At 37.0% G+C, this 17,197-nt stretch overlaps 2 protein-coding genes across 2 annotated transcripts in view; one reads left to right on the top strand and one right to left on the bottom strand.

The window, feature by feature from the left end:
- Positions 1–379: 379 nt before the first annotated feature.
- On the bottom strand, positions 380–1,900 carry pfdn6 (prefoldin subunit 6). Its single transcript, XM_081383026.1, has 4 exons — positions 1,445–1,900; positions 982–1,052; positions 763–887; positions 380–661 (listed from the first exon to the last, which is right to left on the bottom strand). The coding sequence occupies exons 1-4, from the start codon at positions 1,608–1,610 to the stop codon at positions 541–543; spliced, it is 483 nt and encodes a 160-aa protein (XP_081239152.1). The 5' UTR covers positions 1,611–1,900; the 3' UTR covers positions 380–540.
- Positions 1,897–17,197, top strand: part of mrpl11 (mitochondrial ribosomal protein L11) — a 38,465-nt gene continuing 23,164 nt past the window's right edge. The window contains exons 1-2 of the mRNA XM_081383025.1: positions 1,897–2,025; positions 14,201–14,369. Coding sequence (XP_081239151.1) covers positions 14,247–14,369 — 123 coding nt within the window. The 5' untranslated portion in view covers positions 1,897–2,025; positions 14,201–14,246. The remainder of the gene's footprint in view (positions 2,026–14,200; positions 14,370–17,197) is intronic.

Genomic DNA, 17,197 nt, shown 5'->3' with positions numbered 1-17,197 from the left:
CTAAATGTAATTTTGTTTTCAATGTATTGTTGAACAACATGTGTTTAATGTATAAAATGATATAATAAAACATGTATTTTCGAGTAGTGCTTTTTACTTTATCATAAAAGTTTGTAGTATGAATTACCGAGTATGTAGTGCTGTCTTTAGTTTGTGCACTCTTGTTTTCATGTTAACAATTCACGTTCTCGAATGTAGTGTGAACTGAAAGCTTAATCAAAAGCTAAACAAATGTCTTCTGTTTAGTTCAGCCCTGTATCACCCCAACCCCAAAATGTCCAACTTTTAAAACTGTCAATGGACAGCAGACTGATAAAATTATCTCAAAGTTGTTCACTGTTTGTAATAGAAACAATGATGTAAAAAAAGAGTCTGAACATAGATAAACAAAATTTATTGATAGCCTAATAGCATCAAACAAACAAAAAAACTACAGAATTATGTGAATAGACATGTGAACAAGCATGGGTTATTAGTAGGTACATTCAGTCTCTGAGTTTCACTGGATAAGACTAGTGTCCCGACTGAGTTATAATCCATTTAGGCCTTCCCGACAGCTTGACCCTGAGCCCGCTGGTACTCCTGCTGTAGGCTGGACAGAACTTCCCGATGCTGATCCGACTTCTTCTCCATCTCCTTCAGTAAAGTTTCATAACGCTGACTGAGATGAAGAGGAGATCAGTAAGTGGTTTGCCTATGTGAACTACTCACTCATTCACAACAGAATCAAATGCAATATGAGGGGTCACTATTCATACATACATTTCACCATTGATGTATTCCAATCTCTTGCCCACTGTTGCTTTGGCTTCATCTAGATCTTGTTTGACCAGAACTGGTCCAATTAGTTTGTAAACTGTATTTTGGCAATCCAACAAGGCAAGCTCCTACAGAGGGAAGACATATGTGGTAAACCATGACAAACCTAAATAAATTAACATGCAAATGTAGACGATATTTGTATTGTAACTGTATTCTTACCTCCTTAACAATATTATTTTCAGTCAACTGTGCCTCCAGTTTCTGTCGTGCTGACATACTTTTACTGACATCTGAGAAAATAGAGTTAATAGTTTATATATTCACAGTAAAGAAATGAGAGAAAGGACATTTTTGTGTGCGCAAAAATCGCAAAGCAAACCAATTTAAAATGTGCACTACTTGAATCTAACACGTTTATACATACACACACACTGAAAAACGCTTCTTTATTAAGCAGATCACTATGACAGCTCTGAACAGGTGCTGAATAACTAACTTAAATCAAGTCCAACTTGAGAAACTGACAGTGACATAAAGACACTTTTAAGTGCGTTGTAAAAAAAAAATCACATATATACAATTTTATGAAAATGGATGTTAATATCAGAGAATGTCTTAATATGCACATGCAGAGTGTGTTGAAAGGATTGCTAACATGGATAGCTAGCGTTGTGATGTATACCTTTTTGCAGTTGTTGATATTTCTCCAGCTCAGACTGTAATTTCTTTTGAATCACTTCAGCCATCACACCAGTTATTCTGATTTCGGAGCAAATGATTTTTATCTGGATAACTACAAACAAAAATATATATCTTACAACAAAAGCAGTCAGCAGCACACGGATCATGCAGTCTGTCTGGGGCGCAGAGGAAATGACGCAATGTTCTTCATGTTTTGACAGTGTCACTTCGCCATCTAGTGTTGAAATGAAGTGATACTGTTCGGTTTTTCACTTTCGCCCCCTCAAATAAACCTCTTGAAATGGCCATTAATCAGGAAATTATAGTTTGTCCTCATTTACTTACCAATATATTGCAATATGTTATGTAGAGGTCAATATAAATAACTTTCATAATAAACGCTACTAGATGCCACCAATATTTACAGGCGTAGTCCCCCTCCTGTCCGTATAGGGGCAGTCTATCTGCTTTCATCACACCACCAGAAGTGACAGTAAAGCCAATATGGCAGCGCGCATGGTTCAAATACAAACGTGAAGGTCTTTTTCGCTTGTACGAGAACACATATTATCCCACTTGCTGGTAATGTGAATTTCATTATTCTTTGTATCACAATCAAATGTATTGTTTGTTTTAAATATGTTCATGAAGCTGCTTATTAACCATCGTTAGAGTGCTATATGCATGCTATGATGTATTATTATTATTATAACTAAGTTACCTTTTCTTTAAAAAAATCGATTCTTTTAACTACTATAACCGGTGTAAACTACCAACTTACTCAATGCTTGAGTTTTACGGTTTCATAATGTCAGTCACTTATTCAAAATTGGGCTCTCTGTTTTCCCACTATTTACTAACGTGACCACTGATATCTATGTTTGCATGTACTAAATATGTCAGTGTAATGTGTATTATGTGATGATACATCCTTTTTCCTCTTTATTTATTTATATCTTTTTGAAGTTTTTACAGTCAGCATCCTTCAAAAGACAAACTGGAATTTAAACTGCTCTGGTCATGTGACTATGTAGCCCTACACCAGTCATGTAATAAACGACATAACATAAAAACAAATCACTCTGCAACTTTCACGATATTTTTTTTTTTTATTTTATTTATTTTTTTTGTCCTTTCAGACTCAAAAGTAAATTTTGGTCACAAATGTTACTGGTGGTGGGATTCAAGGGATAACCAGACGGTTGATTTTTTTTCCTCCTATGGAAGTCAATGGCTACTGTCAACTTTCATTTTTTTGGTGAACTATCCCTTTAAATTGGTTATTTTTATTATATTAACTGGATATGGGTCATTCCGTGTCATGTCATCTCAACCAGAGGTCCCTGGCTCAAATCTTTGATTTTGGTAAAAAAAAAAAAAAAAAAAAAAAATTAAAATAAATCTGTAGACAAACATAAATAGTGATGTAAGCCAAAATGTTAAATGTCACAGGTGTAAATTTCACCTGAGATTTGGAAGCAAATTACGGGGGGGTTAAAATTAAAATGACTGTAGAAAGATGGCTGCATCATTATTTTATTTTTGCACAGAGATGGGTAGGTCTATTAGTTAAATCTGTTGACTTTAGCAATCTTTGTTTCATTATATGCCAACATTGACAGTTCTAAAAAATGGCAAAAAGCACTGCTTGTGTTTTTTTGCCTCAATTTTGCATGCCTGTAATGCCTTTAAATCTTGTTTTTTTCTATCAGCTCATTTGCATAACATACTTGTCTGAGTGCCATAAATATTCTTTGGTTACACTTTATTTCAAGGTGTCATTGCTACAGTGTAATTATATATTTAAGAACTGAGTAATAATAATTAACAACATGTACTTACTATAGGGTTAGGGTAGGATTAGGTTTTGGTTTAGGGTTAATTGTAGGGGTGTGCATTGGCACTGCCACTGCCCTCACGATTCGATTCGATTACGATTCACCAGGTAGCGATTCGATTCAATTCGATTCTACGATGCATTGCGATGCATCAAAATTCTACTGCACACAACAAGGCAAAATTTTCATCAGTCATGAGGCAATACAAGCAGTCAGATATTGAACAACAGATTTTATTGGCTGCTATGTGTGTATTATCACTCTCCTGTATCTTTGACATAAATGTCATTAAATAAAATAAAATTGAATGGTACAGGGTATTGGATATGGCATTTTCAAACCTGAAAAAGAAAGCATAAATCACTGCTTTCAGTGCTTTGAATGAGAAATGTTTCTCTTCTCTCTGCTTGAGAACCATTTGAAATTAAATTTCAACTTTATTGTCCTACTCAAGGCCAGAAAATAAACAGTGTAGGGTGTAACGGTTCTCAAAATTCATGGTTCAGTTCAATACGATACACTTGTGTCACGGTTCGGTACGTTTTCGATACAGCAAAAAGAAAGAAATGCCAGAGAAATTTCCTTGATTTTTTTTTTATTCTTTTTTTTTTATTAGAACTAACATCATAAAGTATGAATTTGTTTTTCTTTGAGCAATGATGGAGCTATAATTGACTCTTCTTAGGAGAATATAAAACAAAACAGCTCCTTGGAAAAAATTATATGTAATATTTTGTGCTTATAAACAAATGTTTATTTTAGTTCAGATTAACATTTGAGGGCAGCAATGTTATTCATAATGTCGAAATAAATCCGACATTTAATGTTACTTGAAAGCATTATAGCCTACTATTCCTGCCAAACTTCCAAAGTTGCAGTTAGTGTTACTACAGTAAATCCATGGCGAATATTGCAGATCTGTGGACACTATTCATGTCACAATGTTCTTCCTGGTATCCTCAGCGCCGTTTGATCCGTTAATAACGGAGAAATGTGAATGTTTCTCACTAGATCTCGCAGCGATGTTATTACTTTAGTGGCGAGTTCAAATGCTTTCTTTACTGGATCTCTTAGCGTTGTGTAGTATAAGATCGGCTCGCGCTGTGTCACGAGTAGCCTAGCTCAGTTTCGTTCCGCTTACATTGCGTTTGCCATTTGATGTTGTGGTCGCGCCATACGTCTACATTATGAGCGCGCTCGCGATGCGCTTACATTTGAAATAACCGTTTGGTTTGAAAATGCGTGCCTTGTACCGAACAGTTTAATACGAATACGCGTACCGTTACACCCCTAAAACAGTGACATAATCGATTATGGCACTTTGCCGCATCGATGCTGAATCGTGCATGCCCCGCATTGCGATGCATCGCCGAATCGATTATTGTTGACACCACTAGTTAATTGTATGTATTTATGCATAATTTACTCTTATTACTACGGTAAGTACATGTAACACATGGACACTGTAAAATAAAGTGTTACCTATTCTTTTTCTAAAGTTTGCATGCCTGTAACTCTAAAAGTATTCAAGATATCTTATACCCTTCTAGATTCTCATTCTTAATAAACTTTTATTTTGAAATCTTCAATTTTAGGGCCCTATATATTCAGTCCCATAGATAGGGGGGATCTCAAAGCAGCTCCATGTTCAAATTGTTGAATTTTACCCATTTTCAGTGGCCAAGAAACAAATCTAGATGTAGACAGAACTTTTTAAACAGCTGATAATTATTGTGTTTAAAGAAAAATGTCTGAAAAACAAATACTGAAACTAGAAATCTTGTTTCCCTCTATCAAAACAATTGAATGCATTGAGTGCCAAAAACAAAACAAAAAATTCAAAAGTTTAGGCTACATGTCTATAATTCAAGAAGTGTTAAAGATATCTTAATGCCATTTTAGAATTTTTTTTTTATGAAACTTTTCTTTTGGAATCTTAATTTTTAAGGCCCTATATGGTTCATTCTCATAGATATAGGGATGTCAATGCAGTAACGTACAGTTACGATACTGCGTATTTGAACTGAAGCTGTTAAAATGAACAAAAATCCCATCTTCCAAATATCCCTAAAACTGATTCAAATATAGATTCTTATAAATAAACTTTTGAGAGTTTATCAACCATTTTCAGTAGATTTTCTTAGAGTTAGCCTATGTTTTATGCAATTCTTTTGATCAAGGGAAACAAGATAGGCTACATTTCTTGTTTAAACATGATTTATTCTTCAGACATTCCACTTTAAATGCAATAAGTATCAGCTGTGTGTGCAAAGTGAACCACATTTGGTTTTCAATCACTGAAAATTCAACAATTTGAACATGGAGCTGCTTTGAGATCCCCATATCAGTGGGACTGGACTATATTATAGGGCCTTGAAAATGAAGATTTCAAAAGAAAAGTTTATGAAGAATGAGAATCTAAAAGGATATTAAGACATCTTGAATTGTTTTAGAGTTACAGGCATGTAAACTTTGGAAAAGGAATATTTATGGCACTCAGACAGGTGTTCTATGCAATTGTGTTGATGAGAAAGAAAAAAACATGAGATACATTTCTAGTTTCAACATTATTTGTTCTTCAGATATTCCTCTTTAAAAAAAAAAAAAAAAAATCAGCTGTATGCAAAGTGACCCACATTTGTTTTTTGACCACTGAAAATGTGTAGAATTTACTCATGGAGCCACATAAAGATCTCCATAGCCCTGGGATTGAACCTTCGAGGGCCTTTAAAATGAAGATACCAAAAGAAAAGTTTAAGAACCAGAATATCTTTAAGATATAAGATAGATTTAAGATATCTTTAACAGTTCTTGAGTTACACAGGCATGCAAGCAAAAAAACACAAGGAAGTGCTTTTTACCAAGTTTTTTGTTGTTGTCGCCTTTGGCATATAATGAAACAAAGATTGCTAAGTCAACAGATTTAACTAATTGACCTACCAATCTCTGTGCAAAAATAAAATAATGATGCTGCCATCTTTCTAAAGGAAATGTCCCCCCCCCTGTAATTTGTTTCTGGTCACCGTGTGTTTCCAAATCTCAGGTGAAAATTTTCATTTTGACCCCGCTCTACAAAATAGTGGATTACTCCGTAAATATACACCTGTGACATTTAATATTGTGGCTTTCATCACTATTTATGTTTGTCTTTCTACAGAAAAAATATTAAAGCTACACTGTGTAGGATTTTCTCCCATCTAGCGGTGAAATTGTTTATGACTACCAACTGAATATTACTTCCTAGCCCCTCCCATTCCGAGGGCGTTTTAACTCCTACGGTGGCCGTATTATTTCAAATCTGCCGGCAGTCGCGAGTAATCTCCCCCTCGCATTCGTCACTGTGCCACTGAGTGTAAAAATGCAAAAGGCAAAGCTTGAATTTCCAGGTATGTCCCTCTTTGGCTAATGTATTTTCAAGATGGAGGCGCAACATGGCTGCCGTCATTCGAGCGACTCGCTCGTATGTATTATAAATGGCAGATTCTACGCTTACGAGAATACTTGATTAGTTGATACAAGTAATTACACATTAATGAGCACATATATTTTTGAAAGAACAAAGTGTTTTTTGCTAAGAATCAACTTAAAAAATTACAGTGTAGCTTTAACAAAATCAAAAATTAGAGCCGGGGAAGTTTCCAAACTTTGGTTGATTTGACACGGAATGACCCATATAGTTTTACTCAGTTTCACTGTGTTTTTTATGTTAGTGTTTATGATCGTGTACTTCTGTGTAGTAGTAATGTAATGTTAATCAAGAATACATAAATCTGAAATGTAGATAACATTTTATGAGGTGAGTCAGAGTGACACTGTTTTGTGCAGGAGTGGTAGCATAATAGTCGTCATTAAATGTAAGTTGCGAAAGTCTTCTTTCTTATTGTGGCGTGGAACAGCTTTTAAAACAAGAAAAAATGTAGGGCAGGTCTTGATTTTGTCCATTAGGAATTGATTGGATTGTTGTTGTTTTGTTATTGCTGTGATGTCATGATGAGTGTCAGGTTGTCCCGCCTTCACACCAGTAAGCGCATCATCAGAGAATAGATGTCGGTTAAAGATTACGAGGGCACATGAATAAAATGTGCATGGATAAATCATTTAATAAATACTGCAGTATTCCATAAAATAAAAAGAATTGTCAATTTTGATTGCATTAGTTCATAGATAGCATGCATGACATCACACATAAACTGAACAGCTTCTGACGGGTCATTATAAACCCTTGTCCCCAGATTAGATGCTATTTCTGCCACCAATGACTAAACGATAGGGTGAAAAGAGAGAGAGACATGTCGTTCTGGAAATTCTTCTGAAGGATCTGTTAGAAAAACAAGTAATAAAAACTCAGTGAGTGTTTTAGCGCAATTTTCTGACGTCATGGGATCACAACACTAAGAGATAGTAAATCTTTTTATGTTTTTTTTTTTTTTGTGCGTTCCCGAGATTAGACCTTCCTTAACATAATGCCGAAAACCCGAAGTCTCTAGGTGGTCTGGTTGAGGAGGAGATAGAAGTGCAAGATTGGTGCGCACAGACAGAACAGAAATCATGAGTTAACAATCGCAATTTTGTCCGTTGGAAAATTGCGCTAAAAAGTGACTGAAGTTTATTTAGGATCATTTAAGTTCAATCTTAACAGTTTGTGTGCCACATTTTAGAGCTGGTTGTTGTAAAAGACTACATTTTGACACTGTATAGCAAACCTGTTTTGTGAAAGAGCCTGAGAAAGTGCTGTGCTGTTGCTCATTTTACAGGGGCCTTTCTTAAAAACAGCAAACAAATGGATTGCTTTATTCTGATGGTCAGAGAGAGAATGGAAGATGATCATTCAAAACTATAACAGAACTATTTTTAGAACACTAACATTCTACAGTTTACCTCAGGGTAAAAAGAGGAAAAATTGTGATACTAATCAGAAACCTGACCTAAATTCTCTGAAATTAGTGCTAATTTGAACCATAACATTCCCACATGTTGATCATTTTGTTTTTAAATTTGATCATTGAATCAAGCGCTGATGATTGTGATAATGGCATTACGTTTGACACGGTGATACTTCAATGTCATTTGAGTGTTTCCGATTTTTCTAGTTTGCTGCTAAATTAGGAGGTAGTTTAGCTCTTTGCTGAGGTTATCACAAATTGCACTCTGCGGTGTTGTCAGAAATCAATATGCACCTGGAGGGCATCAGAGGAATTGAGCAGAACTCTGAAACACCAGCCTGCTCACTGAATTGCGACGTCTGTTGCACCATTGTTTGTTATTGAGACGAGAATAACAGAATCTGAGTTTTGTATCTTGTTCTCAAATCATTTAATTGCTTATGTTCAGAGCACATTTTCATTCACTGTTGTAACCTTTTTGCGAAAGCCAATTTTCCCATATCTTCCCATTTTGTGCAAAACGCAAGCTGGTCGAAGAAACTAAATCACTTTACCAGTCATCTTCTGTTATGCATAAATGTTTTATATACTTTCCTCCTCATTTATTTTCCAGCTTTTGTCTACTTTGCGAAAACAACGATTGCTTGTTCAGCAGTATTCTAAATGGCTATTCTTGCCTCAACAAACATGTTTTCCCATGTCTGCAAGTTCAATTTGTCTCAAACCATAAACAGATATATCAAGAGAGTTAGAATCCAAATGAACTGGCTGGCTTTCAAAAGTCGGGCTGTAAATCTATATATGTAAATGTGAAACTGCAGAGGGAATGATTTTGAGGTTCTTAAATCACTTCATAAAGAGAGTCCTGTCTCTCTTTGTGATCTTAAATCAGGAGTGATGTAGCCCTGCTAATGCCATTGACTCCCTTGAGTGTTTCATTTTTTCATAAACCAGGTTTTATCCCTTTGATGTTAAGTTTGAAGTTTGAACAGAACAGCGGTAGGTATGAGGTTTTTCTAGTACTATGGCTTTCTCTGAATTTGCATATTAATTCTTTTTACGGAGTCTAGGGATTTGTTTTTTTGGCTAATGGACAAAATGGTCCAAAAAAGAAATAAACAAACCTGGCCCACATTCATCTATTGCTAATGGTATATTGCCCTATTTTCCAGTGCAATTTAAAATCCCAGAAGTTGGCATTACTTTTTATCATTGTTATGGCCAAGATACTTCAGTGTAAAACACTGCAACTATTCATTTTCAGGCACCAATTGTTTGTACACCTAGGCCTACTTCATTATTCTCTGTAAAAACAATGCAGAAAAAATCAGATATCACTTTGGCTATAGATTGAGTGGGATAGTAAACAAACAAATGTGAATGTACTATGCAATGATGTTTCAGTGTTTTCAGGAAATTAAATTAGTCTGAAATCATTTGATCATGAAAGGCAAACAAAGCTTAATTTCCACAGATGAAGACATATAGCAGCTGACTCAGTACATTTTCATGACTCCATAAATAAATATATTTTTAAGATGTTTGATATATATATATATATATATATATATATATATATATATATATATATATATATATATTAGGGTGCATCAAAAAACACAATTCTTGAATTTTGATATGGCTGGGTGCTAAAAATGTTCCAATATATGTAGAAACAACACATGCAAAATATTTTTCCAGTACATGATGATTTAGGGGTGCCACCGCACATCTGGTTTTGTTGGATAAAGTGCTTAACAGTGCTCAATGGTCACAATGGAGATCTGAGGTCAACAATACTATAGCTCTAGAAAACTGAGATTATCTTTCTGTTTGAGGTGATCTTTCTGTGTTGGGTATGTATTATTACATAATTACTATCATATCTGTAATTTTGTCTTTGTATACTTATTTATCATAAGTCATTTAAGTCATATTTTGGTGCTCATTACATCTAGCTAACGTTAGCTAGCAACAGTTTATGTTAGCTAAGCTATTAAGCTTAACATCAACAGTATTCTAGAGTGGACAATGTCATATTCAGAGTATACAGTGGGGAGAACAAGTATTTGATATACACTGGCAATTTTGCAGGTTTTCCCACTTACAAAGCATGTAGAGGTCTGTAATTTTTATCATAGGTACACTTCAACTGTGAGAGACGGAATCTAAAACAAAAATTGTGAACCTGTATAAAAGACACCCATCCACACACTCAATCAAACAGACTCCAACCTCTCCACAATGGCCAAGATCAGAGAGCTGTGTAAGGACATCAGGGATAAAATTGTAGACCTGCACAAGGCTGGGATGCTAGGCTGGGCGCAATTATTAGAAAATGGAACAAGTTCTAGGTGACGGTCAATCTCCCTCGGTCTTGGGCACCATGTAAGATCTCACCTCGTGGGGCATCAATGATCATGAGGAAGGTGAGGGATCAGCCCAGAACTACACGGCAGGTCCTGGTCAATGACCTGAAGAGAGCTGGGACCACAGTCTCAAAGAAAACCATTAGTAACACACTACACCGTCATGGATTAAAATCCTGCAGTGCACTCAAGGTCCCCCTGCTCAAGCCAGCGCATGTCCAGGCCCATCTGAAGTTTGCAAATGACCATCTGGATGATCCAGAGGAGGAATGGGAGAAGGTCATGTGGTCTGATGAGACAGAAATAGAGCTTTTTGGTCTAAACTCCACTCGCTGTGTTTGGAGGAAGAAGGATGAGTACAACCTCAAGAAAACCATCCCAGCCGTGAAGCATGGAGGTGGAAACATCATTCTTTGGGGATGCTTTTCTGCAAAGGGGACAGGACAACTGCACCGTATTGAGGGGAGGATGGATGGGGCCATGTATCGCGAGATCTTGACCTACTACCTCCTTCCCTCAGTAAGAGCATTGAAGATGGGCCGAAACACACAGCCAGGGCAACTGAGAAGTGGCTCCGTAAGAAGCATCTCAAGGTCCTGGAGTGGCCTAGCCAGCCTCCAGACCTGAACCCAATACAAAATGTTTGGAGGGAGCTGAAAGTCTGTATTTCCCAGCGACAGCCCCGAAACCTGAAGGATCTGGAGAAGGTCTGTATGGAGGAGTGGGACAAAATTCCAGCAGTGTGTGCAAACCTGGTCAAGAACTACAGGAAACGAATGATCTCTGTAATTGCAAACAAAGGTTTCTGTACCAAAGTTCTGCTTTTCTGATGTATCAAATACTTATGTAATGCATTAAAATGCAAATTAATTACTTAAAAATCATACAATGTGATTTTCTGGATGTCTGTTTTAGATTCCGTCACTCACAGTTGAAGAGTACCTATGATAAAAATTACAGACTTCTACATGCTTTGTAAGTGGGAAAACCTGATAAATCTGCAGTGTATCAAATATTTGTTCTCCCCACTGTAGATGTCTCATGTGTATTGAGAGTAGCATTGTAATTGTTACAGTAAATTAACAGGGTAAGGCCATGTGAACATGTCCCATTGACCTCCATTCATTTTGTCTATAGGACAAATGAATGGAGAATCTTGAAAGTTGAATTCTGAGAAATGCCCAAGTTGCCCAAAGGGTTCAAACAAACAACTTTTACTTTGATAACCCTATAGAACATGTTACTGTATAAAAGTTCACTGTACTCAACATTTCCAGGTCAACCTTTTGGCAATTAGACTAAAAATTGCACATTTTTCGAAATTTCGCCAAAGTTCATGTGTTAGGTGGCACCCCTAAATCCCAATGGAATTCCTCAAAACTTTGCAAAAGTAATTTTTATGTTAATTGGAACAAAATGCAATGCCAGCCAAATTGATATTTTGAAATTGAAATTTCCCATTCAAATTTGATGCACCCTAATATATATATATATATATATATAAGTATCAGTGAAATGAAAATAGGGAATTAATGTTTATTTTTAAACAAACACAATTTTAAACGTTTTTTGCTTGCAAGGAATTAATTAATTTTATTCAAGAATTTAATTAATTAAAAGTGACAGGAAAGACATTTATAATATTACAAAAACTTTCTATTTCAAATAAATGCTTTGTTTTTTTTTTGTTTGTTTGTTTGTTTGTTTGTTTTTACTTTGTATTCAGCAAAGGATAGGAAACAAAAAAAAAGAAAAAAGCAGTTTCTGCAAAAATATTAAGCAGCAAATCTGTTTTCAACATTGAAATAACAATAAGAAGTGTTTCTTAAGCACCAAATCTGATTTCTGAAGGATCATGTGACTCTGAAGATTGGAGTAATGATGCTGAAAATTCAGCTTTGTCATAAAGGGAATAAATTACATTTTAAAATGCACACAATAGAAAACCAACAGCTAGTTTGCATTATAATAATTTTTCACAATATTACTGTTTTTACTGTAGTTTTGGTCAAATAAATGCTGCCTCGGTGAGCATAAGAGACGTCTTTCAAAACATTAAAATCTTACCAACCCCAAAGGGACTGTATTTCTGGCGTTTCTTATTTCCTAATTGCAATGATTCAAACAAAACATGTTGTTTTCCCCCCCTGAAAATATCAAATATTATTCTCAAGCCGTTTAATCTAATTTGGAAAGCTGATGAGTGCTTCAAAGCAGTAAACACATGAAGCACAGTGAAGTTTGACGGAACATGCCTGCAGTCCATATTCACTGAATTTCTTTTCTTTCATGTATTTTATATCCCCATCACGTCAACAGAGTTGCTTTCAAATGGAAAAGAAATTTCATGCATGTTTCTTCAAAACAGTCAGACACTCGGTTATTTTCGGCAAGTAACCCCCACCCCCAAAAAAGTCAATTGGTGCCAAATACAAATAAATTGCTTCAATTCAACTCAGGAATGTTGATTGTCCTATTTTGCTTCTGAAAATGTTAAGATACTTGGACCTCCTGCCAAGAAGTAGAGGTTTATCAGCAGCCCCACCGTCCTTGACTGCCTCTTAAATTGATTCAACATGCTTTTTAAAACAGCAAAAATACATTTGGAGAACAGCGTGAAATAGAACAGCGAAAAGAAGGGCAGGATGTGATTGGCGTTTTAAAGAAAACACAGAAAGTCATTTTTAACGCAATGCATTCCCACAACTGGTGATTGCTGAGCATAAATCTGCTGGTTCTGCTCTCCTTAGATAACCTGCGTATTCTGAGATCCAAGACGTTTCAGTGCTTGTGAAATACTCTCTTTGCTTGTCTCCTTGCGCGCACAGATGCGAGGATTAACTTGGCATTAAAACCAATGGCGCGTTCCAACATGTGGCTAGCGAGGTGTGTTTATTTCACCTCTGTCCTCATCTCCCTTGCATTTATGAATATATAAATAGTGAGGTTAACCTGGGAACAGGGCACTGTGAATAATTCAGAGATCTCGTTTTCACCTGGGTTGAACAGTCACAAAATGGGTCAAGTTCTAACGTCATATTTGTAATTGGCTGTGGCTGTGCTGTGGTCTGGCAAATGGCGTCGAACACGTAGTGGCTTTTATTCCATTTGATTTATATCAGATTATAGGGCGTGTTTTTTATGAGTCATGCTTCCCCATGTGCATACATTTCAGGCCATTTCCATCACTCCACTAATTGATTGAATCATGTAATTGAATTTAGTCTTGAATGGAAAAAACAGGTATTACCCTTTCGCCCTTTGCGTGAGACATTAAATCTGTGCGTTTTGGTTCTTGGTGGCTGCCGTCCAATCTTCTCCATCGACCCTTCCTGATGTAGACCCACAGAGTGCTAGCTAACTGTAATGGATCAGCAGAGTGCAGGGAATTGTTGAAGGCAGCCAAGCACAGAAGCTCCTCGAGTGCACGACACACATGTGCTTTTATCCCTTATCTTTGAAGGTCCTGAGGTTTCATAGCACTTCGTCTCACGACTGTCTTCACACACAGCATCTCGAGATAAGGCCACTGTGCACTCCTGGGAGAGCTTTTATGGATCATAGAGCTTTTGTGTGACTCACTTTTCAACCTCTGGACATGTATTGATTTTTTTGTGTTAAATTTTTTATGGATTAAGGAAACCTCAATAATTACCTTTCTCAACAGGCAAAGGGGACGGACAGACGAGTGGCAGGCCAGACACATAGACAAAATGTCCAAGATATCTAAAGCGGCCAAGGCAGTGAAAAAGTTGGATACTGGAGGCGTCATCAGAGCGATTGTAAGGTCTGGACAGGCGGCTCCTGGGCCTCCCCTGGGCCCCATTCTCGGACAGGTAAGCTTTTAGACCTCTCGTTTTCAGCATCGATTTAATTTTTGTGTGAACTATCCCTTTAATATTTATCCAGTAAATCATGAAAAATTGGACAAAGCCATGCGAAATTATTGGTTAAAAAGAGTGGGAACCCTGAATGCTGCAGGAATGATATTTGTAGACCAAAAACAGGAACCAGTTTGCATTTTTTAGCACATCTGGTTACATCGTCTTGAAGTCCATGTTTTTTTTTTGGTTAAACGCCTGAAATAAGGTACGTGGTTAACACAAGCTCAAGATGGTTTCATTCACGTGTTCTACAACATAAAATACACCAGAAATACCCTTGTGATGTTTTTAAAGCATTTACTTGTCTCAAAAAGAAAAAAAGCTTTTTACTTCTTGCAAATGTATTTAAAGGGATACTTCACCACTGGAAAGATGAATGTGTATTTAAAATAGGTCATTTATGTAGAAGAAATGTGAAGAATTTTTTTAATTTGGAGCTTTCTAGACTGAGAAAAGCCAGAAAATGTATTTTTGGCTTATGTGGATGAAAGACAACAACTCCCAGAATGCACTTGCTTCGCTGCCCTAGGAGGCCACGCCTACCGGTTATAGAGCGCAGTTGAAAACAAAAAGGTTAGGCTACCAGTGAGTCTCCGTGACGAGTCTGCCAGGGATTTCGAGATCGCCCAAAATGTCCGGGATTCGGCTTTTGCGTTCTACAGTCGCCATTCATCATGTTTACTGTGGCGAGCAGGACGAGACTGAGGGCCGCGGGAGAACGGTGCGAGGCCGGTGGCGTCATTACTGAGACGCGCCGGTCTCATATCTCTCACGGAGGAGCGGGAATTTTCTTAGCAATGTTAAAACGCACATCAACCGATCACTTCGGAATCGGAATGAATTCAGTTAGATTGAAACAAGAGGTGTGCATGTAAACAATGAATGGCGACCGCAGAAAGCAAAAGCTGAATCCCGGACATTTTGAGCGATCTCGCCCACCGCACAAGTCCAGGAAAAGGAGGATGGTAACCCCTACTACTCAGCTTTCTCCTACTACTCAGCTTTCTTCACAGAACAAGAGCCTGCTAGCTTAGCTTCCAAAGAAAGACGGCTGACTGTGTGTACATTATGTGAGTGAGACCCCACCCTCTTTGGGCGGGTTGAACACATGCGGAACAGCCCCTACTACTGGCTGTAGTCTTTAGCCTCTGGCCAGAAAATCCTCCGATGACGCAAAATGACGAAAATACATAAATCTCTCCTCTCAGGGGGATATGAGTGTGGAAAGCAAGGTAATTCGAAAATACTACAGGTTTTCTACTAATACAAAGCTTAATGCTAAATCCTGAAGTATCCCTTTAAGCTTTGAAATTCAAAAAAGTTGTGTTAATATGTGAAGATTATCAGGATGAATGAATCATAAACTGTTGCTGGTTACAGAGGTTATTTTCTGCAATAATCCAAAAGCCAATGGAAAAGTCTGTGTTTTTGTTGAGGGAACCAGGGTTATGCCAACTTCCGGGTTGGCCTATTAAAAAAACACAGCTTTCACAGCTTTGACCATTTCAAGTTCTGTCGGCTTCTGCGGGTTTTGAATGTTCAGAACGAAATCTGATATTATATATTTTACCACATCTTTTTATCCCTCTTGTTCACAGAGATCTTATGTTTTCTCTACCACATAGGGACTGTCATTTAGCCCAAAGTTCACAAAGGCTTACCTCTGCTCTCATTTGTAAAGCACATTCATAACTAACAAGCTAATTACAGCTGTAATGATGTCATTACAGTCCCTTGCCCATCATGATGATAATAAATGAGACGCATTTTCTTCTGCCAGTGCAAGTCAACCTGGCCTCCAGAGTGATCTTGCCTTTGAAGAAAGCTGTAATGAACTAAATATGAGGTGTAATGAGTCTCAATCAAGCAAAGCAGCACCATATGTCCGTGAAACACGCAGTCGTGTGTTTGTGCATGCGTCTACACGTGCTCTTGTAAGGTCTGTTTGAGCTCTGCCATCTTTGGCTCTACTTTTATGTGTATTAAACTGTAAATAAATTGCAGCCAGCAGGCCTTCAGCTTACAGCTCTGGCCCTTTAATCTTCCCGCTTTCTCCCTTCTTCGTTTTTTTTCTCTCGTCTGCCTAACCATCCCTGACAGGGTAAGCGCATAGAGGTAGGCTGCCTGTCGGCCGGGGGGCAAATTTAAACAAACGAGAGAAATAAAAGAGGGAGTTCTGGAGGAGAGGGTGGAAACTGACAGCTTCTGTGGAGGAGAGTAATTACAGTCCAGGGAGAAATTAACTCAGCCGGATGGAGGAGAGAAACAGGGACGGAATAAAAGAGGGGCGTGCAAGACAATAGTTCAAGTGTTTACGTTCAGATCAAGCATACCAAAACTGTGAGGGAAATGGCTGAATCTGTGAAACACGTCCACATCACATTTCACTCCATAATCAATAGAAAATATGAATGCACCATGCAATATTTTCATTTCAATTAGAGGAATAGTTCACCTGAAAATTATTTAAATTATCTAAATTAATTTTAGAAATGGTTGTATTGCTTTAGCTGTAGATTATTTCTTTTTCTTTTTTTTGTGATACAGAATTTAGAGAGGGTTGTAATGTGCTAAAACATTGTCATTTCAAAATGCAAAAAAAAAAATTATTTCATTAAGCAAACTACTTATTTGTTTCTTTTTTAATTTATTAATAATTAAATATTACATTTTTCTTGAATAATAAACATGTCTGACCTGCTAGTTCGGTTCTTTTCTCTGATTTCTCTTCATTACGGGCAAGCTGAAGAGTTACAGTGAACATAACATGGAGGGTGTGC

The sequence above is a fragment of the Scardinius erythrophthalmus genome (genome assembly GCF_964197995.2).
Source record: "Scardinius erythrophthalmus genome assembly, chromosome: 13".
NCBI lineage: Eukaryota > Metazoa > Chordata > Actinopteri > Cypriniformes > Leuciscidae > Scardinius > Scardinius erythrophthalmus.
This window is presented reverse-complemented; position numbering and strand designations above follow the sequence as displayed.